Genomic DNA, 23,738 nt, shown 5'->3' on the forward strand with positions numbered 1-23,738 from the left:
ATACAGCTGTTCTGTACAGAGAATACAGAACAGCTGTATCTCCAAAAGTAAAGCGATTTTTTTAATAAAGACTAATTACAAAGTTACACTAAACACAGTGTAGCGTCCATGGCCACGGGCTGTCGGGTTTACTCACCTCCTGACGCCTGCAGCCATGGATCCTTCCTAGGAGATGCCAGCGCTCACTTCCAATCCGGTCTGCTGTGTCCCATAGGGTGCGCGCGCACGCTCGTGCCCGCTCTTAAAGGGCCAGCGCGTGCGCACCTGTAAAACAATAATCATCAACCACATGATTTCCTGGTCTATAAGAAGGCCCCAGCCCTTCTGATCCTTGCCTGAGCGTTGTTCGTTATCCCAAGTCTGTCTTGCAAATGGACCCTTAGTGTTTCCTGTTCCAATTGTTACCCTTGCCCCTGTTCCTGTATCCCATGCTGTTCTTGTTCCTGTGCCTACTAGTGTCGGAGTCGTGTCTACTGCACCTGCGGTCATTGCCACGTCGAGTGTCTTCTGCCACGTAAGATACTGCCCGCCACGTCTGGAGCTACCTGCTGAACCGACCTCCATCCGTGCTGTAGCCACAGCCACTGTCTGGACTAGTTCAGGTACCCAAGTGTAACTAACTACTATAGACTTTCGTATAGACTGTGACCTGGTCAGTTGCCTCTCCGCTACGGCGGGGCGGCCTAGTGGGTCCACATACCCTGTGACCGTGACAAAAAGCATGCGAATTTATGCTGCGGAAACATTGCTCTTTTGTAGCAGGTTTTCCCCATTGAATTCAATGGGGAGGTAAAACCCACAACAAATAGTAAATGTTGCGATTTTTGCGGCAGAAACGCAAATCTGAAAAAAAAATATAAAACCAATTTTTAATTAAAATGAATAAAAAAGCCAACACTTACTCCCTGGGTGTGGTCATAGCGAAGTTTTTTCTGTTTTGAGTGCAGCCTTGCCTCCTGGAATGACGTCTCATCCCATTATTGCTGCAGTGGTCACATGGGCTACAGCATCACCCCAGGAGGTCGGGCTGCACTCAAAACAGAGGGACATGTCGTTATGACAATACCCGGGGGGGGGGGGGGGGGGGAGTACTGGCTTTTCTCATTTTTTTTAAGCAGCACTGTTTTCTGCAGCGGAGATTTCCGGACGAAAATCTGAACCACAAATTGCTGAAATTTTTCTCGGCCGATATTCTGCGGGTTATAGATTGGATACGCTGCACAGGCCTTTCGTAAAATACAACACATTTGCCACGTACGGTTTCGTGTCAAACTTCAAATTAATCCCATCAAAATCGAACGCGATAGGCATCATATCTCAGATACAGACCTTAAATCCAATTTCCCATATCAATGGTATTTGTCGTCCATTACGCAACTCGGCATTAAGCTTAACCCCAATTGTAAGATCTATACAACTTAAATTATAGGCCACTCCTGCCTAAGACCCAATCTTTATCATGGATGGGAAGAAAAAATCTTCAAAAAAGCAATGATTTTATAAAAAATCTTATTTTAGACACTCCCAATCAATAACTCCTCCCCATTTTTCGTCCAACTTCGTAGACTCGGCACCAAATATATTTGCATCAGTTTCAACATCATTACGAAACACAAACATTGTGGTGGAATAGGTTTCCCTAACTGGCACCTATATAAGGAATCTACTTATATCGCTCGCATTCTGGAATGGGCTTGAGCGGATTCCAGTAAACTTTGGGTTGACAAAAGGCCCTTTTACACCAGCCGATAATCGGCCGGTGCAGCGAGCGCCGATCAATGAGATATCGTTGATCGGCGCTTGTTTGCTCTGGTCACACGGGGCTATGGATGGGGACAAGCTGTCGTTACTCTGATCGCTCGTCCCCATACGTTGTTATCATCATGTCGGCAGACCGTCGCCCTGTTTACACAGGGAGATGTGATGCCGACAACTATATTATTTTACTTATTTAAAATGATACGATCAGCAGATGATTGAGCGTTTTCGTTCATCTGCTGAACGCTGCCCTGTTTACACAGGGCAATTATCGTCAACGAGCATTCTATGAACGCTCGTCTGCCCGATAATTGCCAAGTTTAAAACCCCCTTAACAAAAATACCTCTCAACTGTCCCATTGTATTCGCTCGTGAAAACTTACACACTCCCCCCTACATTCGCCTCTCCTGAATGACATACTGCAGGATTCTATCACAGACCACCTCAATCCCACCCCTTCACCTATTCCAAAAGTAGAATCTCATCCTTGTATGACCAAGGCTCAAAGTGTACAGAACACAAATCCTCGGAGGTGCCTGATTTGCACTACCTTCATTTCTCCCACTTGAAAGCTTTACTCTCCCCTTATAAACCCCAAGACTCGGGTAAAAGAGATTTGACAACCGGGAAAAAAAAAAAAAAGATGAGAACGATCCCTTGTAGGCTTCTATTAGCCGGGATCTACATCCACCTTTAGTCACCAAGTCCACGAGATTAAAAACCCTTTCCCAACAGGAAAGAGAATCTCAACACCACCTTTTATGAATCAGAGACAAATTTCTTTCAATTCTCACACAGTCCGTCCCGTTGTACTACTCTACAGGAAAGTTCATACAAGTTCATTTTCAGGTGGTATCTCATGCCAGCTCCACTTAAACAAATGACGTGTCTTAGTTCGGACTTATGCTGGAGATGTTTGAGAGATCCCAGCACATGTATGCACACGTTGTGGGACTGCCCTGTAGTTTTATACGTTTTTAGTCTGACCTACTGAATTTTATCATGCAAATTTGATCCTTAACCCAAGCCATAACTTCTGTAATGATTAAGCTTAACCTACGGATACAAAACATCACAAAGTACCAGAGGAAGTTTCTCTTGTTTCTGTCCACAGCAACTAAATCCCTCATTCCCATATTCTGGAATTAACCCAGATCCACCACACTTTCCCAACTGCTACCAAAAAATGTCATTATATATTTTACATACAATAACTCTTGGCCTACAAATGTAGATCACATGCCTTGCTTAAACAAATCTGGTTCCCTTGGGCCAAGTTATGGGATACTACTGTATATCTGAGAGAAATATTCTCTTAGTCCAAAACCAAACGGGATATTAGTCCACATCTGAACTCTTTTTTTTAAAAAACCTCACCAATTTGGATTGGCCTAACGTTTTGCATTTATGATGTGCATACACAATTTATAAATGCCTGCCAAGCCCCCGTGCCCCAACCTATGCCCAACTACCACGATGCCCCACATAAGCAAATTAAATTTTTTTTATTTATCATTGTCGCTAGATAGATGACAGCTCTGTTTTACCTCACACTATAATGTAGATTATAGATAAATTATTCCTTCCGACCACCCTGCTCTGCTGGTCAAATGTTTTTATTTACCATATCACATTTCATATCTATGCAGAATATATATGCATCAATGACAACAACCACAATTATACAATGACTCGCTAATATATATTTAATTTTCCCCTGAAATTTTTTATAAAAAGACAATTGAAAAGAAGATGTGTGTTTTGGAATTGTACCGTCAGCGTCTTGACCTTAACCCTATCGAGATGCTGTGGCATGACCCGGAGATGGCTGCGTGTTCTAGGCATCCCAGAAATATTGATTAACTGAAACACATTTGCAGGGAGGGATGGTACAAAACTTACCCTCAACGTTGTGCAACTCTCATTTGCAGCTACAGGAAACGTTTAGTGAAGGTGATTGCTGCTAAAGGGGATCTACGGATTATTAAGATCAAGGGTTCACTTGCTTTTTCTCTCTACGGTTGTGCCATAGTCTTTCAATTTTGATATAAAGGATTTAATGGTGCTCTGTAGGACATTCAAAGTTTGTGATTTTTTTTATTTTTCTAACCCAACCCTGCTCTATACTTCTCCACAACTTGGTCTCTGACCTGTTTGGAAAGCTCCTTGGACTTCATGTTGCTTACTTAGTGGTGCTGTAGAATCAGGGGTCTTTCAGAACAGGTGTATTCATACTGAAATCATGTGACCGATCATGTGACACTTTGATTTCAAACGGGGGATCTATTCAACTAATTATGTGATTTCTGAAGTTAATTGGTTTGACCATACCTTATTTAGGGGTTTCATAGTAAAGGGTTGAATACATATGCTCTCAACTTTTCTGGTTTTTTGTTTTTTTTAAACACTTTTTTTTCCATTCCACTGTAACAATTTGGAATATTTTGTCAGGTCCATTACATAAAATCAAATGTAAAATCAATTTTAATTCTAGGGTTGTAATGCAACAAAACAGGAAAAACACTAAGGCAATTTCTCAAGGCACTGTAGCTAGAATACACAATCAATATTTGTACAGACGAGGTCTGATCATTGCGACGCACAATGATTGATAGAATGAAGTGGTAACATCTCTAAGAAAGCTTTATTCCATTTCGTCTCCTGTAAGCTATGCTTGTATTTTTTTCGTAAGTCGCATGGTCAGTCCATTACAGTAAATAACCGCCCAAGCGCTGCAGCCACTTTGTTAAAGTGATGGGTCAGATCCTAGCGATATGCCAGTATGTCTGTCAAGAGACCTTTTAAGAGTCTTAAGTTATATATTTATAAAGGAAAATCATATAATAATGCCAATTGAAGTCCCCATTTGGGGTGTGTGGTTGGTTTTTCCTGCTCTGTAGAATGTCCGTGTGCTTTAAAGGAGAATAACTTACTTTACAAAGTATGGCAAGTAGTGAAAAAAGTATTACGTGTAACCATCCAAAAGTAACTGTATGTAGCAAATTATAAAAGTATTTAATAGAATCTGACGTTTACAGCGGCCTCACTTCAACCTTCATTTTAGTGTCACATAATTTCTTCCAAAAACACAACAATTTCTTTCAAGGGGGGGGGGGGGGGAGACATCTGTTTTTCTGCACTTGAGAAACAGGGAATTGGATGCATCCGATGCACATAATGTATTCTCATTTTACAATCTCACAAAAGCATTAGTTGGATACCGCAGAAGGAATTAGCAGATAAGCCATTCTTCCAGGCGCTTAAACATGCTACTGTCAGAAACATGTTTCTAGAAAAGAAGTAGGTACTGCATCATACTGAAGCTAATGTACGTACGGACAATGGGCTATTTGTAAAGAGGTTACAAAGTATAAAACATCATCCTGAACTTCATTCCAGCTTCTTTAGACTATTTATAGATGATAAATGTGTAGCTCATTACAAAGGACCAGTCAGCAATGTTGTTTAAAGGAGTTTTCGAGGTTCCATTTGGCTGGAGCACAACCTGCTACTTTGGGTAATCCGTATTAACTCAAAGTTTTCACAAGCAAAAGTTCACAGTTAACATCCGTAAACAAAGTTTTATTTTTTATATATAAATAACCAGCTATATATGTTGTTCTGCTCAAGAGTTTCTCTGCGTTTTAAAAAGTGACAAATAAAACCACAAGAAATAGTAAAAAAAATAAAATACAAAAATGGATGCTGTAACTGGATTTTCTATAGACCACAGGGTGGTGAAATGATTGAACTCTTCCAGTACTTTAGCAGGAGTTAAAGGTCTAAGAGTAAGATAACTACCCAACAACTGAAATTACCTTATAGGAGTTCCTAGTCCTGGAATGGCCTGACCACATGGATAGTGACCATGGGCAGAAAGGAGGAGTGTGTATTTTTAACAATGGCTACATGACAATGTGGCAGAGAAGTAGGGAATCCCTGACAGACTGTATAATATCTGGAGGACAGGCCTCAGTGCCCAACCTGTACCCACTGGACTCATCAAGTGTACCACTTAGGATACCAGTTCCACGGATTGAAACAGAGGGGCAGATTTACTAATACGGTCTTAGATTATGGTGTAAACTTAGACCAGGCAGTCACAAGACGCGCCAAATTTATCATAGTGGCACACGATGTATGAGAAATTTGCTGCATCATGCTAGACCTGATAGTCACTTTTTTCTTCATTATACAACCTTTAGGCTGGCTTGGCGCATGCCGCCTTATTGTAAGTCATGCCACATTTCTGCTAAGCCACACCCCCTTTCTAGACACTTGAAACTTGTAGAGTGAGGCGCAAACATCTGTTCTGGGACCACTGACATCTTTCACTTGTACTTCTTCATAATCTTCCAAATTTGCATCTTGTGAGATTAAATATTATATCAAAGGCTATGTAAATGTTACAAAGTGTTTTTTAAAAAAAATAAAAATGTGTATTAGTGTGTGTTAATAAACTTTGTAATAATAAAGTTTATAATAATTAACTTGAATGCGTCGGTCCGCGGACCGATGGATTCAGTGAAAAAGCGCTAGATACAGCTGCTCTTTATAGAAAATAGAGCAGCTGTATCTTTAAAAGTAAAAATAATTTTTAATAAAACGTATTTACGAAGTCGGTCTGTGCGTGCGTGTCTCCGTCGGTCTGTGCGTGCGTGTCTCCGTCGGTCTGTGCTTGCGTGCGTGTCTCCGTCGGTCTGTGCGTGCGTGCGTGTCTCCGTCGGTCTGTGCGTGCGTGCGTGTCTCCGTCGGTCTGTGCGTGCGTGCGTGTCTCCGTCGGTCTGTGCGTGCGTGTCTCCGTCGGTCTGTGCGTGCGTGCGTGTCTCCGTCGGTCTGTGCGTGCGTGCGTGTCTCAGTCGGTCTGTGCGTGCGTGCGTGTCTCCGTCGGTCTGTGCGTGCGTGTCTCCGTCGGTCTGTGCGTGCGTGCGTGTCTCCGTCGGTCTGTGCGTGCGTGCGTGCCTCCGTCGGTCTGTGCGTGCGTGCCTCCGTCGGTCTGTGCGTGCGTGTCTCCGTCGGTCTGTGCGTGCGTGCGTGTCTCCGTCGGTCTGTGCGTGCGTGTCTCCGTCGGTCTGTGCGTGCGTGCGTGTCTCCGTCGGTCTGTGCGTGCGTGCGTGTCTCCGTCGGTCTGTGCGTGCGTGTCTCCGTCGGTCTGTGCGTGCGTGCGTGTCTCCGTCGGTCTGTGCGTGCGTGCGTGTCTCCGTCGGTCTGTGCGTGCGTGCGTGTCTCCGTCGGTCTGTGCGTGCGTGCGTGTCTCCGTCGGTCTGTGCGTGCGTGCGTGCGTGTCTCCGTCGGTCTGTCCGTGCGTGCGTGTCTCCGTCGGTCTGTGCGTGCGTGCGTGTCTCCGTCGGTCTGTGCGTGCGTGCGTGTCTCCGTCGGTCTGTGCGTGCGTGCGTGTCTCCGTCGGTCTGTGCGTGCGTGTCTCCGTCGGTCTGTGCGTGCGTGTCTCCGTCGGTCTGTGCGTGCGTGTCTCCGTCGGTCTGTGCGTGCGTGTCTCCGTCGGTCTGTGCGTGCGTGTCTCCGTCGGTCTGTGCGTGCGTGTCTCCGTCGGTCTGTGCGTGCGTGTCTCCGTCGGTCTGTGCGTGCGTGTCTCCGTCGGTCTGTGCGTGCGTGCGTGTCTCCGTCGGTTTGTGTGTAAAATAGAGGGCTAAAATCTTTTATATGTCACTAAATAGCTTGGGGGGGGGTGTAATTTCCTAAAAAAAAAGTCATTTTGGGGGTGTTAACAGTGTTTTGGCTCTTTACAACATCTGTAATGGTCGTCTGGTGTCAGCAAAACTAGCTTTAGAAAATTTGCTCTCTAAAAGCCAGTTTGCACACCCTTCATTGTACGCTCCGCCTTACACCAAGTGTGTAAGAAATGCGCGCGCATTTAGTATCGCTGAAGTCAGCAGAAATTGCCAAATATGTATTCAGTTGTGTTTACCCAGTGGCATGCACCAGATGTAAAAAAACATCATCTAAATACACAAATTCACTTTTTAAAAACATTTACCTTTTTTAGTTGTACTATTTTTAAAAAGTACAAAAAAACAAGACCAAATACATGTAGGATGGAAGAGTAATAGAAGAACAATTCGCTTTTAAATTGGCATATGGCTAAAACTTGAAAATGGGCCTGGTCAGGATGGGGGGGGGGGGTAAAGCCTCTGGTCAGGAAGTGGTTAAATACATTTTACAAGTATTGAAAATGATGTATTGAAAATAGTGTTTTTCTATAAATATAAAGCAGTAGTAGTCGGTGACCTAGTTGAAAATATTTCCTCTTTCGTTATTCTGCTTCAGTGTATGCACATCCTAAACAAATGATTGCATTATAGACCTGACTAATATGCAAGGTGAAATTCTAAAGTACTGAATATAACAAAAAACATCTTCCTCTACTAATCAGACAGAATAAATACACATACATTATCAAGGCTAAACAGCGTAGAAAATAATAACTCTTTCAGCAGTTTAAATCTGTGCATTCAATTATATGTTAAATACAGTAAATTTTTTGTATTATCTCTACATATTCTAGGCTATGTACAGTAAAGTGTTTATTTTACAGGCAGGAATGATAAAAACAGGCATTAAAAAGTGTAAAAATGAGGTCCTTGACATAAGTTCAGGCATCCTGAATGGCAGACCAACATTTTTGAAGACTATAAGCCAGTACTGTATGATCTCGTGCTAACTACCTTCAATACATTTTGGAATCCAATTCTTGAGGTTTCATTCCAGCTCTCTGACATTATTTCCTAAACACTGCGTTTCCCAATGCTTTACTTTAAGTAAAAAGCCAATGAGGTTTTCAAAAGGAACCATTCTATGATCTTGTCACCAGATATACGAAGCTTTGTGGACTGTTAAAAAACTAAAAATAGCACAAACAATTACGTACTAGTAACAGAAAATGCTTATTTGAATACACATTGAAATAAGTACTTAAATGTATACAATGGAGCAGATGTACTATTCAAAGAGCACCAGAATTCAGGCGCAAATACTGTGCATTACAATTATTAACTGTTTAAGACCAGAGGGGGCATGGCTTAGTGGAAAATGTGGAGCGACCTACTGGGAAGGGTGTAACCTAAAATGTGCTACATTGTGCCAAAATTTTGCCACAAAAATTTTGCTCTGAAGTTAGCAAACCAAGAGGTGGCATAAAGTTCGACACGTGTCCAAAGATGTGACAAAATTGTCATACAATGCAAGCCGCTGTGATAAGTTTAGCGCATGTAGTCTTAGCGATCAAAATTTAAGACCGTATTAATAAAACTGTCCCTATATCTTGCGTGAATTTCTATGCTGACACAGTGAGTTTTACGCATGTTTGGTTCACTGGAAATTAGGCTCATCTTAGCAAGAACTTGCAAGATGGTAGAAAGACTTCAAGCAAAGCTCACAGAGAAAAAATATGCAAACCTTTAATTTCTTTTGGGGAGGTAAAAGAAAATAGCAAACTACCTAAAAAGAGATATCTGCATGTTTTTTTAAAGCACTTGCTGACTTTACAGAGAGGCTATACTTTTCACATCTAACCAAGTTCCTGATTTGTGTTGGCGAAACAAAAAAAAATAATTGGTAGCTTTGGTTAACCAATGCCAAGTAATGATCTAAGACTTCTTATGAAGTGAGACATGTCTGCAGTGCTCCTTTCAGCTATGATACCGTTAAGGACAGTGACGTGAGTGCTTTCTCTAGGAGTGGAATCCCTGGCCAAAGCGTTGCCAACGCTCTGGTCGGGGGTTCCGGCATCTCAAAGACACTAATGTCACTGTCCATATATGGATAGTGAAGTTAAAGAGGCTCTGTCACCACATTATAAGTGGCCTATCTTCTACATATTGTGATTGGCGCTGTACTGTAGATTACAGCAGTGCTTTTTATTTAGACAAACTATCTATTTTCACCAAGTTATAACCTATTTTAGCATTATGCTAATGACTTTCTTAGGGTATGTTCACACGATGAGAGGCATTTACGTGTGAAAAGACAGACTGTTAACAGCTGCCTCGTTTCACACATAAATGCTCCTCGTCGCATTTTGCGAGCCGTCTGGGACGCTCGTAAATCTTGAGCTGTGCTTCATTGAGTTCAATGAAGAACAGCTCAAATTATGTGGCAAAGAAGTGTCCTGCACTTCTTTGCCGAGGCAGTCCATTTACGCGTCGTCGGTTGACAGCTGTCAAACGACGACGCGTAAATTACAGGTCGTCTGCACAATACGTCGGCAAACCCATTCAAATGAATAGGCAGATGTTTGCCGACGTATTGTAGCCCTATTTTCAGACGTAAAACGAGGCATACTACGCCTCGTTTACGTCTGAAAATAGGTCGTGTGAACCCAGCCTTAATAGACAACTGGGCATGTTTTTACTTTTGACCAAGTAGACGTTGTGGAGAGAAGTGTATGACGCTGACCAATCAGTGTCATACACTTCTCTCCATTCATTTACTCTGCACATATTGATCCTGCGTTGTTCACTATGTGCAGTCACATACACACACATTAACGTTACTGAAGTGTTTTGACAGTATATAGACAATGCGTCCAACCAGGACGGGATGTCTATTCACAATCCAGACACTTCGGTAACGTTTGTGAGTGTCTTACCCACACAGCACACCGAGATCACGCTGTGCTGTCATTTACAGCGTGATCTCACGAGATTACGCTTGCTGTGCTGTAAGTCCCACGCAAACGTTATCGAGGTGTCGGGATTGTGAATAGACATCCTATCCTGGTTGAACGCAATGTCAATTTACTGTCAAGACACTTCAGTAATGTTAATGTGTGTATATGTGACTGCACACAGTGAACAACGCAGGATCATTATGTGCATGGTAAATGAATGGTGCTTTTCTGTTTACAAACATCCAAACGGAGTGTCATAATGATGGCGGCTGCCCGAAAATCACGCAGCCGCGCATCATACGGGGATGACACACGGAGCTGTTAAGTGCCTTTTGCGCAAGCAAAACGCCACGTTTTTTGCGTGCGCAAAACGCGCACGCTTGTGTAAACCCGGACTTAACCCTATAAAAAACAGAGCACATCACTAGATATTTTTTTGTGCAGTTAAAACTATGACCCAACAATGTACAGCTGCTTAGTTTCTTCACAAAACATCATCGCCGTTATGACAAACATTATAAACCCCCATCCCAAACTAAAAAGAGAAATCATTTAAATAATATAATAATATCTCCAAACCACTTTCTCCTCCCCCTCCGCTACATAGCCTCCAATACTTCACTTTCCAGTGCTTCAAACTGACACTGAATCCAACCTGCGAAGAAAAAAAAAAGAGATCTTCCCCTTCTTTCTAAAATCATTTCTAAAATCATTATTTTCCAACATTATAATTCTATTGGTGTATTTAACCCATTTATCTACCGATTGAGGGCTTTTACTCTTCCAATTCAATAAAATACACTTCCTAGCATAATAAAGTAATTTTCCCACTGCCATAGTTGTCCCTGCAGACCCCTCTTCCACCTCCAGAGCTCCCAATAAACAAATCCAAGGGTCTAGAGATATTCTTACTTGAAAAATCCCAAAAATATCATTACAGATCTCTTCCCAGAACATATGTATTTCTGGGCACATCCATAGTAGATGCAGGTTATCAGCCTCTAGACTATGACATTTAGGGTACCTGGCTTTCTGATGCCCATAAAATTTGGGGCTGGTTGACACTTCTTTGAGACCCCTTAATACCAGAGTCCATTCTCTACCATCCCTAGTACCTAGAATATCTTCCCAGTACTTCCTGGATTCCTTACCAACCTCTGCCTCATAGAGGATTTATACAATTTAGACGACAGCCCCTTATTATAAAGTGAATTCTTCATTAATTTAACAAATTCTGGAACCTCCACAATCCTCATTGCTCCATAATCTTCTGACATAAAGGCTTGATACAGCTGCCTGAAAAAGAACCAACCTCCTTTACCCAGTCCAAATTTATTATCAAGAATCTCATTCAAAGTCCAACAGGACTCCATTCTCTACTAATTGCTCAAGAAATAAAATGGCTCTTCTTTCCCAGTATTTAATATTCAAGATTTTATTGAATTCTGGAAGATAGATATTCCCCCATACTGGGCTAAAACCATATCTTCCTTTTACATTCCATTTAATTTTAATTTCCCACCATAACTTGTCCAACATTACCATAGTCGGGCAGTTCCTAAAGGGGTATATCCGAAATATTCCCATCTCCAGCATTTGAAACAGACTAAACCCACAGCCCATCTTAACCGCTCCCCCTAGTTTCTCCCTATTTCCAATATCCCTGTTCATCTCAACAAGCGGTTTCATTTGAGAAGCCAAGAAATATACACGGATAGCCGGTACAGCCAATCCTCCATATGAGATACTGCAAATATTAAAATTTCATTCTTGTTGGTCTTCCCCTCCAGACTAGCTTTCTCACTATTCTCTCAAATTTTTTAAAAAATCTTTTCTGGTATGTTTATTGGATAATTTCCAAAAATATACAACACTGGGGAAGAAGAATCATCTTAATCAGGGCAATTCACCCAGGAATAAAAAAATAAATTTTCTTCCACACCTGGATCCGTTCCTTGATTTTTTCCAAAAGAGGTTCAATATTTAATTTAGCAAAATCCATTACGTTTTTAGTGAAATAAATCCCCAAATATTTTATATGTGGTCATCTCGAATAACAGACATTTGCCAGAGAGAAAAATTATCCATTTTATCAATCAAACCGGCAGATTTATCCCAATTAATTTTTAACCCTAAAAATGATCCATACCATTCAAATATCTCAATAACTATTTATACAGTGGGAAGAACCCATATAAAACAAAACATAATTCGCGTAGAAAGATATTTATTCGATAACGTCTCCATACTCAAAGCCAACTATACTCCTATCTGCACGTATGATTACTGCCAGGGGTTCCATAATCAAAGGGAAGAGCAGAGGTGATAAGGGACAACCCTGTCTTGTACCCCGTTCAGTCTTAAAATCTCTGGAGACTACCCCATTGACTGTTCCTCGAGCTTTCGGCTTAGCATACAAAAGTTTAATCCATAAAATAAATTTGGAGCCAAAACCCATCCTCTCGAGGTCTTCCCATTATAAAATTCCACTCTATAGTGTCAAATGCCTTACAAGCATCAAGGGACAATAATCGACCTTTCCCCTGGTTTAGATGGCTCCACCTGGAGATTCACGCACAGCCTCCTAATATTATCTGACGTAGACTTGTTTGGCATAAAGTCACATTGTTCTTTATGAATCAAATAAGAGCTAACCGTCACCAACCTATTTGCCAAGATTTTAGCCAGCAATTTAACATCCGTATTAATCAAAGAGATTGGTCTATAAGACTCCATTTTAATAGGGTCTTTCCCTGATTTTAAAAGTGCAATCAACACCTCCCTCATAGAAACAGACATTTCCCCTTCCCCCTAGTAAGTTATTCCATAGATCCATAAGTCTAGCCCCTAGTGCCTCAACATATTGTGCGTAAACCTCAAAGGGCAACCCACCCAACTCAGGGGACTTACCTCCAGTGGTGTTCCTAATAACCACCTCCAATTCCATCACTTTGATTGGGGCATCCAACATATCCTTTTGTCTTGACAATGGAATAGGCTCCAGAAACTCACTTATCTCCCCCATCTTTCTTATTTTATAGATAATGGCATAATAACAAGCAAATTCCTGAACTATCAATTTTGGGTCCTTAACCAAACCCACCCCGCCCCTGGATTTTTAAAGTTTTTAAACATGGCCTTGCTGCATAACCCAACTACAATTCATCTTCTGCTTACAGTCAGGTGATCAGACGTTCTCTAAGAATTTTCTGTATAGTACAGAATAAATAACATGTTGTATAGGCCCTGGGGCAGCAAATTATTAAACTTTCATCACACTGACTGGTAATACAATGCTCTTACATACTGTGGAATTATATATTTAATTTTTAGATATAATAGGACCAGTGTGTGATATCAAAAAGGTTCTACTTTTGACACAAGTCCACAAAAAGTTATCGAACTAGCTTTGGATAATCACGGTGGTTCTGCATGGCTACTCTCCCATTAAGGTACTTTCGTCCAAGAACAGCGCCACACCAGTCCATGGCATGGGTCTAGTATTGAAGCTCAGCTCCACAACAGTAAATGGGGCTGAGCTGCAATACCACACACAACCTTTGGACAGATGTGGTGCGGTTTTTTAAAGATATTTAAAAAAAAACTCTTTTTAAAACAAACCCGTCAACAACATTAGGCAGTTCTTTCTGAGGGGTGCATAAAGCATTTTAGCGGTCTGTCCCTTATGTCTAATAGTTACGTGATTTTTGTTAACTTAAGTCGTATATATTTCAGTGCTCTCATCGCGCTTTGGGAAATGATTCCGGCATTTCCATGAGCTGCGGCTCTCCCCCGCCTATGATTGGCAAGTTTCTCCCATTTTCTGTGCGCAGGGAGAAAGCGCCAACGGCTGGGTAGGAGGAGTGGCGGGTCAGAAATACGTCTTTTTTTTCAATCACAGTGCGATGCGAGCGCTGCAACATTTTAAACGCAAGTAAAAAAAAAATCACAACTAGGAGACAAAAGTGGCAGACCGCGGTAAATCAGCCTGCCTGCCAAGACTTTATGCTGCACGGTTCCGTTTAAACTCATATTTTCCAGGTCTCCTTTTTATAGTGTAGTTATTGAATCACCTTAAGTGAAGCTAGGGAGAAAAAAGGAGTTCTTTATGTATTGTTTTCATAGAGGAGTTTGTTATGCCCTCCAGAATCATTTTTGCAGGCCGGCGATTCCTGGGAAGATTAAATTAAAGGAAAAAACACTAGACAAAGCTGCTGCACTGTGTTATTCCTAGTGCAGGACCTGAGTGGGTGGTGCATGACACACAGATTCACAGAAAATCCCTGTCCACAGCCATGCATTTAAGCCCTGCACTTGTCATAAAACTGCCTACATTTTTCTTGGAGTGTTCCCTTCACCTAAAAAATACATTTTCTACATCAAAGAAAAATTCTTGCAGAATTTGCTTTTTTTTTTTTTTTTTGAGAACTGTGATGATTTGTGCAATGAAGAAAAATAATATCCTACAAGTAACTGAACACACTTTAAACTGTAAAATGATCTGTAGTTTTTTTTCTCGAATACCTTCATAAAAGGAGAATCTGTCACATTTTACATGCTGTCGGACCTGCAGGCAGCACTTTATAGAGCATGCGGAGCTGAGCAGATTAATATAGAATTTTGTGGGGGAAAAAAAATCACTATAAATTGCATTGTATTTAATGTATTTCATTCCCTGCTCTTTTTGGGCTTAAGGCCTCATGCACACGACCGTAGCCATGTGCACGGCCGTGATTAGTGGGTTGGCCGGCCGCGGAGTGTCACCCGCGAGCTGCCCACAATCGCGGGCCGTGCACATGGCCGCGTGCATTATTTTCTATGAGCCTGTACTGCAAAACACGTTAAAAACGTGATAAAGACATGTCCGTTCTTTTTGCGGTCCAGGCTCTGTAGCAATGCATGGCCCGTGGAAAGCACGGGCATGTGCATGGGCCTATAGAAATGAATGGGACCTCCATTCACCCGTGGGTTTTCGGGGGAATTGCAGTAGTAAAAGCACGTTCGTGTGCATGGGGCCTTGGAGTCCAGTGGGCAGTCTTACTCAGTAAATGACAGCCTCCGTTGTATAACGGTCAATCACTGAGTAGGACCGCCCACTGGACTATTATGCCCCAACAAAGCAGGGATTTGAAGGGGTTGTACTGGGTTAGAATAACATGGCTGCTTTCTTCAAGAAACTAGAGCTAAGCTGCAATACCACACAACCTGTGGACAGGAGTGGCGCTGTTTAGGAAGAAATCAGCCATTATTTTTTTTAACCCTGGGCAATCCCATTAAATTACTAAATTGCAAGTAATACTTAATCTTTCCCACAAAAATATAGGACTCTGCTCAGCTCCTTCTGCTCTATAACAGGCTTCCCACAGATTAGAAAGAAAATTCAATGTGACAGGTTACCTTTACATAATATTGTATGAGATTAGGAAAAAAAACACTCTGCTATTTTCATGGAACATCGCCACACTTCTCAATGGGCTCAAGTGAATGTGGCCGAGCTGCAATACCAATTCCAGCTCAAGAATATGAGTGGGCCATTGCCTTCAGGCATCGATCCTACACTACTGCAGTCAAAAATGTAAAATCTGCCACCACTTCTCTCATGTGTTCTCTAACTGAACACGGTGTTGTGCTCCCTTTACTCGTTGCTACAGTATGGTTTCTACATTGTAGCAACTTGTGTCTCCATGATACATTAGAGTCGCTTGGCAGGACCACAGTCATGTGAAAGAAGGTCCACAATGATGTTTTATATAAACGAAGGAACTTATATTTTTGAAAGCCCTTTAAAACGCTAGGGTCCTGTAGGTTTTATGAATAGAAAAATATGTAATGACTGGAGTTCTTCTTTATGTTGCTTTGGTTTACCAATTATATGCACGTCTCAATTCCCAGAGACAAATGTGTTTCGTTCAGGGGCTACATAATTCATCAGTGTCCGCAAGCTTCTTACATCATACATTTTTTTCGCTGTACAAGCAGATATTTACAGATTGGATATCTTTCTAACGATTAGCTCACAGCCTGGCACCACTATATGTAAACACAAGGATAAGTAAGCAGACAGGCAGGGAGATAGATGAGAAGCAGGTACATTGACAGATTATGTGCCGCAGTAAACAGAGGGTATCATTTGTATAATGGCTGATAAGTGAGGGGGAGCAGAACAATAATTCACCAGAGGTGAAGCCTCTAATAACTTATAAGTACCCCACCCTTTCCCTTTAAGTGATGAGGTGTCAGGTGAAAACTAATATTTGTGCTGCCATTATACTTATTAGATACAAGATTCAGATAATAAAGTATACAGAAAAACCGCTGTCAAAACACAGCCGGTGTTTACAGCTAAATATTTTCATGAACAAGTTTTGTGTCGGAATTCTTACATCTCATAATAAGCTGCTACTTCCAATTGGGTGGATATCAGGACACCCCTTTATAGACCAGAAATGTATTTATTTAAAGGGAACCTGTCACCAGCTTTCGTATTCCGTTTTTTTAGTGTTCACACACCGTATGCTAATGAGAATAAAAGAGTCAAATCTTCGTTTGCAAAGTCTCATATCTTCATTCCTCCAGACTTTCCGAGTTAACCCCGACTCCTTACTTTTGATTGACAGCTCCTCGCCTTCCCCCAGCACACAACATCCCGCGCTTGTGCATTGATGTCCTCTTCTGGGGTGTGCACACAAAGGAACACCGGATCATTACGATAAAAGGCGCAAAATGTTTGCGGACCGTTATTTACAGTCGGAACAGTTTAGGAGAGGGGAAAACGGGAATTAACTTTTGATAGCAGCGGCCAGTGAGGGATAAGTAAAGTTCAATAGGTGAAATGCTGGTGACTGGTTCCCTTTAAAGTCCACATGCACCCATCTTAAAATGTGCTAAACCCTATATCCTGTTCAGCTTCCTATAGGGAGGGCATCGTGGCAACCTGCCAAGCTATATTATAGTAGACAGATGAAATGTACAAGTTATACAGCTCATTTTGAGATTCTGGCTGAGGCTCCTCTAGATATCACATGCTAAACACAAAAACATGTTAGGCTGGTTTTATATGACAATAATTCAGCCGCATTTTAATATCTGTATTATGGCTGCAATATTGGGAATTGCTGCGGTTCTAATGAACCAAACTGTAAGGCGATTCCGCGCCTCCACTGGAAAAGCTCCTTGGTCATTATATATTGGTTACTTCACTTTGCTCTTACAACTATGTCACCCTCCCTTACCTTGGTAAACCTATTATCAACACTAAACATGGATTATTATAGAAAGCAGTCAGCTAAATAAAACTCTCCAGGCTAATGTAGACTGTACGGTGGCACAAGCATGACTTAATAAAGGGTCGTCACCATCCAGCTGGCAGAGTGGATCCTGAACGTTCAAAGATTCCAAAATAAAATGTTCAAAATTCTTCTAGTGAAATATTGATGGCTTCAGATTGCTAGAAAGTGCTAGATAGATATACGGTGTAATTCTCTACCTAGGCACTGGAATAATGCACCACATACAGCCAGCTATGAGGATTTCAGCAAGATCGAAATCAAGCAACTTAGTTAGGGGCTGTCCAGGAAAACCATATTGAGGACATGCTTTTATTTTGTATATGACAATTGATTAACCTCTTCACGCGCTGCGTCACAACTGTACGTCCTGCAGAGGGCTTGCTTCCCGCACCAGAACGTACAGCTGACACTCCAGTCTTGCCGGTCAGCGGACCATCGCCACAGATTTTGGAAATTAACCCCATAAATGCGGCAACCGATTGCGATCGCCGCATTTAAGGGGTTTGAAGCACATCGGCAGCCCCCACGAAGTGATTGTAAGGACTGCCGATGCTTGTCGTGGCAATCGGAGGCCAGACAATGACCTCCGGGTTGCCATGTACGGAAGCCTCGGAGTAGCAGCCTCTGGCCGGTCCTCCGAGGCTTCCTGTCAGTGTGACTGTCACGTCAAAATGACAGTTAGAACACATTACACTACGTAGGTAGTGTAATGTACTCAAACGGCGATCAAAGCTGCAAGTCTAAGTGTCCCCTAGTGGGACAAGTAAAAAAAAAGTAATAAAAAGTAATAAATGTTTTAAATAAAGTGTAAAAATAAAAGTTATAAGTTATATAAACAAAAAATGCTTTTTTTCCTATAATAAATTCACACGTTAAAAAAAGTACACATATTTGGTATCACCGCGTTCGGAAAACTCTAAAACTATAATGTTATTTGTCCCGCACAATGAACACCCCAAAAAAAAAATTAAAAAATATCAATAAAAAACTAGACCAGAATCGCTATTTTTTGGTCACCACCCCTCCCAAAATAGAGAATAAAAAGTGATCAAAAAGTCGCATGTACCCGAAAATAGTACCGATAAAAACTACAACCCGTCCCGCAAAAAACAAGCCCTTACACAGCTTTTTTGACTAGAAAAAAAAAAAAAAGTTATGGCTCTCAGAATATGGTGACACAGAAAATAAAATTATTTTATAAAAAAGTGATTTTATTGCGCAAACGATGCAAAACATAAAAAAAACTATTTATCGCCGTAATTGTACCGACACGCAAAATAAAGTAAAACTGTCATTTATAGCACACGGTGAACGCTGCTAAAAAATAAAACTAAAAAACATTGTCAGAATTGCTTGTCTTTGGTCACCCGGCTTGCAAAAAAATTGAATAAAAAGTGATAAAAAAAATCACATGAACCCCAAAATGGTACCAATGAAAAGTACAGATTGTCCCACAACAAATAAGCCCTCACAGGGATCCGGTGGTGAAAAAATAAAAAAGTTCTGGCTCTCAGAATATAGCGATGCAAAATGTGCAGAGTGTTCCGAAATCGGATAAGATCGGGCGCCATTTATGAGTGCGACACCGGTCACACATCTATGATTATTTATTTACCGCATTATTATACCCTCTTATTATGCCCTGATGTTCTCGGCATAGATTACATATACCCCCACATTATAAACTGAAATACCAGCAAAACCCCAAACAGAACTATTACCAAGCAAAATCTGCACTCCAAAAACAAAATGGCGTCCCTCCCTTCTGAGCCCTGAAGCGGGTCCAAACAGCAGTTTGTGCCCACATATATGGCATCGCCATACCCGAGAGAACCAACCCGCTTAGCGTTTTATGAGGTATTTGTCTTTAGTGGCACAAACTAGACACGACATATTATACAATAAAATGGCATATCAGTGGAAAAATGCAATACCCACACCATCCGCTGTGAATTAACCCCTTTGCGCACTATGACTTAATAGCACCTCATGGTACGGGGGTTGATGTATGGAGCGGGCTCACGTGCTGAGCCCGCTCCATACGCTGCGGGTGTCAGCTGTGCATTACAGCTGACACCCAGGACTAACGGACAGGAACAGCGATCGTGCGGTTACAGAAGCCTGTAAGAATAACAATATACTGCAATACATTAGTATTGCAGTATATTGTACCAGCGATCCAATGATCGGTGGTTCAAGTCCCCTAAGGGGACTAATAACATGTGTAGAAGAATTAAAGTTAAATTTGGTATCACCGTAATTGTATTGAGCCACAAAATATAGTAAAGTTGTCGTCTTTCACAAAAAAATGGTATCAGATTTTTTTCCTATATCCGCCCCAAAAAAAATATTTTTTCAGTTTCCCAGTACATTTTAAATGGTGTAAAAAAAAACTACAATTCCTCCCGCAAGTAATAAGCCCTCATACCACTCTATTGACCGAAAAATAAAAAAGTTATGGCACTTGGAAGGCGGGGAGTGAAAAACAAAAATAAGAAAGCAAAAAATGGATCAGTCCTGAAAGGGTTAATTCCTTTCGAATTAAAAAAAGTATGACCCCATGTGGGGTATTTCCGTACTCGGGAGAAATTGCTTTACAAAAATTGGTTGTTTTTTTTTTCTCCTTTATACCTTGTGAAAATAAGAAAATTCAACATTTTAGTGGAAAAAATTTGTGATATTCATTTTCACGGCCTAATTCTAATAAATTCTGGGGGTCTAAATGCTCACTATGCCCCTAGAAATATTCCTTGAGGGGTGTTTCCAAAATGGGGTAACTTGGGGGGTTTCCACTGTTTTGGTCCTTCCAGGGCGTTGCAAACGCGACATGGCACCGAAAACCATTCCAGCAAAATCCGTGCTCCAAAATCCAAATGGCGCTCCTTCCCTTCTGAGCCCTGCTGTAGGTCCAATAAGCAGTTTATTACCACATATGGGGTATTGCCGTAATCGGGAGACATTGCTTTATAAATAATGGGGTGCATTTTCTTCGTTATTCCTTGTAAATATTAAAAATTTCTATGTTTTTTCCGAAAAACAGTAGATTTTCATTTTTACAGACGAATTCCAATATATTTAGAGAAAAACCTGTGTGGTCAAAATGCTAACTATACACCTAGATAAATTCTTTGAGGGTGCAGTTTCCAAAATGGGGTAACTTTTGGGGGGTTTCCACTGTTTTGGCACCAGAAGACCCCTTCAAACCTGACAAGGTGTCTAAAATATATTCTAAAATAAAGGAGGCCCAAAATCCACTGGGTGCTCCCCTGCTTCTGAGGCCTGTGTTTCAGCTCATTACCACACTAGGGCCACGTGTGGAATATTTCTAAAAACTGCAGAATCTGGGCAATAAATATTGAGTTGCATTTCTCTGATAAAACCTTCTGTGTTACAAAAAAAAATGTAATAGAAATGAATTTCTGCAAAAAAAAAAAAAAAATTTTTAAATTTCACCTCTACTTTGCTTTAATTCCTGTGAAACGCCTAAAGTGTTAAAACACTTTGTGAATGCGGATTCTAATACCTTGAGGGGTGCAATTTTCAAAATAGGGTGACTTCTGGGTATTTTCTAATATATAAGGCCCTCAAAGCCACTTCAGAACTGAACTGGTCCCTGAAAAAAATGGCCTTTTGAAATTTTCTTTAAAATATGAGAAATTGCTGCTAAAGTTCTAAGCCTTGTAACGTCCCAGAAAAATAAAAGGACCTTCAATAAACTATGCAAACAAAGTAGACATATGGGAAATGTTAGCTAGTAACTATTTTGCGTGGCATTACTATCTGTTTTACAAGCAGATCCGTTTAAATTTAGAAAAATGCTAATTTTTTAAAAAAAATTCTACATTTTGGTGTTTTTCAGAAATAAATACTGAAATTATCGACCAAATTTTTTCACTAAAAGTACAACAGGTCACGAGAAAATCTCAGAATCGCTTGGATAGGTAAAAGCATTCCGATGTTATTACCACATAAAGTAACGTCAGATTTAAAAAAAAATCGTCTGTGTCCTGAAGGGGTTAAACGCTGATGTTAAAGTCAAAGATTAATTTTTTTTTTGTATGGTACGATAACATGCAGCTTAACCCTAAACAAAAATTTACTTCTAGCATATAAGAATGAACACACAGCAATTTAATGTATGTAATAATGAGGTAGATGAACTAAAGTACTTGCAAAATGTCGAGAAAATGACTTCACTTCACACATCGGTGAGGACACTTGCTTAGCGGTGTGACATGCATGAACGTGTGTTGCAGATCTCATATCTACTGTAAAGGCGAAGACTGCACGGAGACATGACAGTGCATAAAGTGACGTCTCCTATAGATATCAATATCTGTCACCACAGTGGAAGACACAGCACGGTCATTATGAAGGACACGCTGACAGCCTATACCTTCTCATACCTGGATTTATACACTCATCTGCATAAACAGTATAACATACGAATTCAGGGATGAAAGTCATTTAGAAGAATGTGAAAAAAACACATGAATGCTTTGTTCCAAGGATTTTAAGAACCTTGAAGATTTATTTTTCTGCAGTGATAGGAATTTGTTACCTTTTAGATGTCGTGGAAGAAAGTGCCGCTAATCTCACTCAGCGCACAAGTAAACATACCTTTCTTTTAAGAAATCCACCACCCTTTTGAAGTCCGCCACGCAGTATTCTCTCTTCATGTCCATAAGCACACTGTCTGATGCAGACTGGACTGGGATGTGAAGAAACGCATACACCCGAGGATGGTTTAAAATTTTTGCCATTTCCTAAAACAGGGAGGAAAAGAAATTGTGTTAAATGAAGGATATGTGAGTTCATAAATTGCACTCCTCACATTGTCAATGTACGTCAGGTTGTTAAAATAGCAGTTGAATTTATTAAAAAATAAATAATATATATATTTTAAAAAAAAGTGTTCCTAGAGTCGCCCTCTTCTGTCAAGCTGTAAAACCCTTTTTATTTAGGAGTTATATACATAGTTACATAGTTCGTACGGTTGAAAAAAGACGTGTCTATCAAGTTCAACCAAGGGATGGGAAAGGGGGAAGTAAAAAAAATTCTACACATTGGAGCTAATATTTTTTTAGTTCTTGGAAATTATCGAAGCCCTTTTTTAAAGCTATCTACTGTCCCTGCTGTGACCAGCTCCTGCGGTAGGCTATTCCATAGATTCACAGTAAAGAAGGCTTGTCGCCTCTGCAGGTTGAACCTTTTTTTCTCCAGACGGAGGGAGTGCCCCCTTATTTTTTGAGGGGGTTTTACATTGAACAGGATTTCACCATATTTTTTGTATGTGCCATTCATATATTTATATAAATTAATCATGTCCCCCCTTAGTCGTCTTTTTTCAAGACTAAATAGGTTTAGTTCTTTTAATCTTTCCTCATAACTTAGATTCTCCATGCCCCTTATTAGCTTCGTTGCTCTTCTTTGTATATTTTCTAACTCCAGGGCATCCTTTCTCTGAACTGGAGCCCAGAACTGAACTGCATATTCTAGATGGGGCCGCACTAATGCTTTGTAAAGTGGCAATATTGCATCCCTGTCCCGCGAGTCCATGCCTCTTAATACACGACAATATCTTGCTGGCCTTTGAAGCAGCTGATTGACATTGCATGCTGTTATTGAGTTTATGATTTACAAGAACACCCAGATCCTTCTCAAGTGACTCCCACAGTGTAGCTCCCCCTAGGACATATGATGCTTGCAGGTTGTTGGTACCCAGATGCATATATCATAAAGATCATTAGACTGAAGCTTGTACCGTAAGCATAACATGTACATTTTCCTAAACTAAAGCGAGTTACCGAATAAGTGACAGACCCCTGAAATCAGTGTGTCTGTTACTAATTTATGTTGAACTCAGACACGGCAGCATAAATATATGACAAATCCGCTTTAAAGGGGTTATCCGTGACGTTAATTTTTTTGTTAGCGGGGGCTGGAAATGAAATATATAAACCAAAAAAGCAAGAATTACCTATCCTTGCCCTGGGTGCTCCGGCGACACTCGCGGTTGTTGTTTACACGCATGTAAAAGCTGCAGCCAATCAGAGGACTCAGC

General features: G+C 40.9%; 1 protein-coding gene across 2 annotated transcripts in view; it reads right to left on the reverse strand.

The window, feature by feature from the left end:
* CDKAL1 (CDKAL1 threonylcarbamoyladenosine tRNA methylthiotransferase) overlaps positions 1–23,738 on the reverse strand; it is an 845,495-nt gene that overhangs the window by 310,133 nt on the left and 511,624 nt on the right. For both annotated transcript variants that reach the window (XM_075826579.1, XM_075826580.1), the window contains exon 11: positions 22,295–22,440. In XM_075826579.1, coding sequence (XP_075682694.1) covers positions 22,295–22,440 — 146 coding nt within the window. The remainder of the gene's footprint in view (positions 1–22,294; positions 22,441–23,738) is intronic.

Source organism: Rhinoderma darwinii, chromosome 5, assembly GCF_050947455.1.
Source record: "Rhinoderma darwinii isolate aRhiDar2 chromosome 5, aRhiDar2.hap1, whole genome shotgun sequence".
In the NCBI taxonomy this organism is placed as follows: domain Eukaryota; kingdom Metazoa; phylum Chordata; class Amphibia; order Anura; family Rhinodermatidae; genus Rhinoderma; species Rhinoderma darwinii.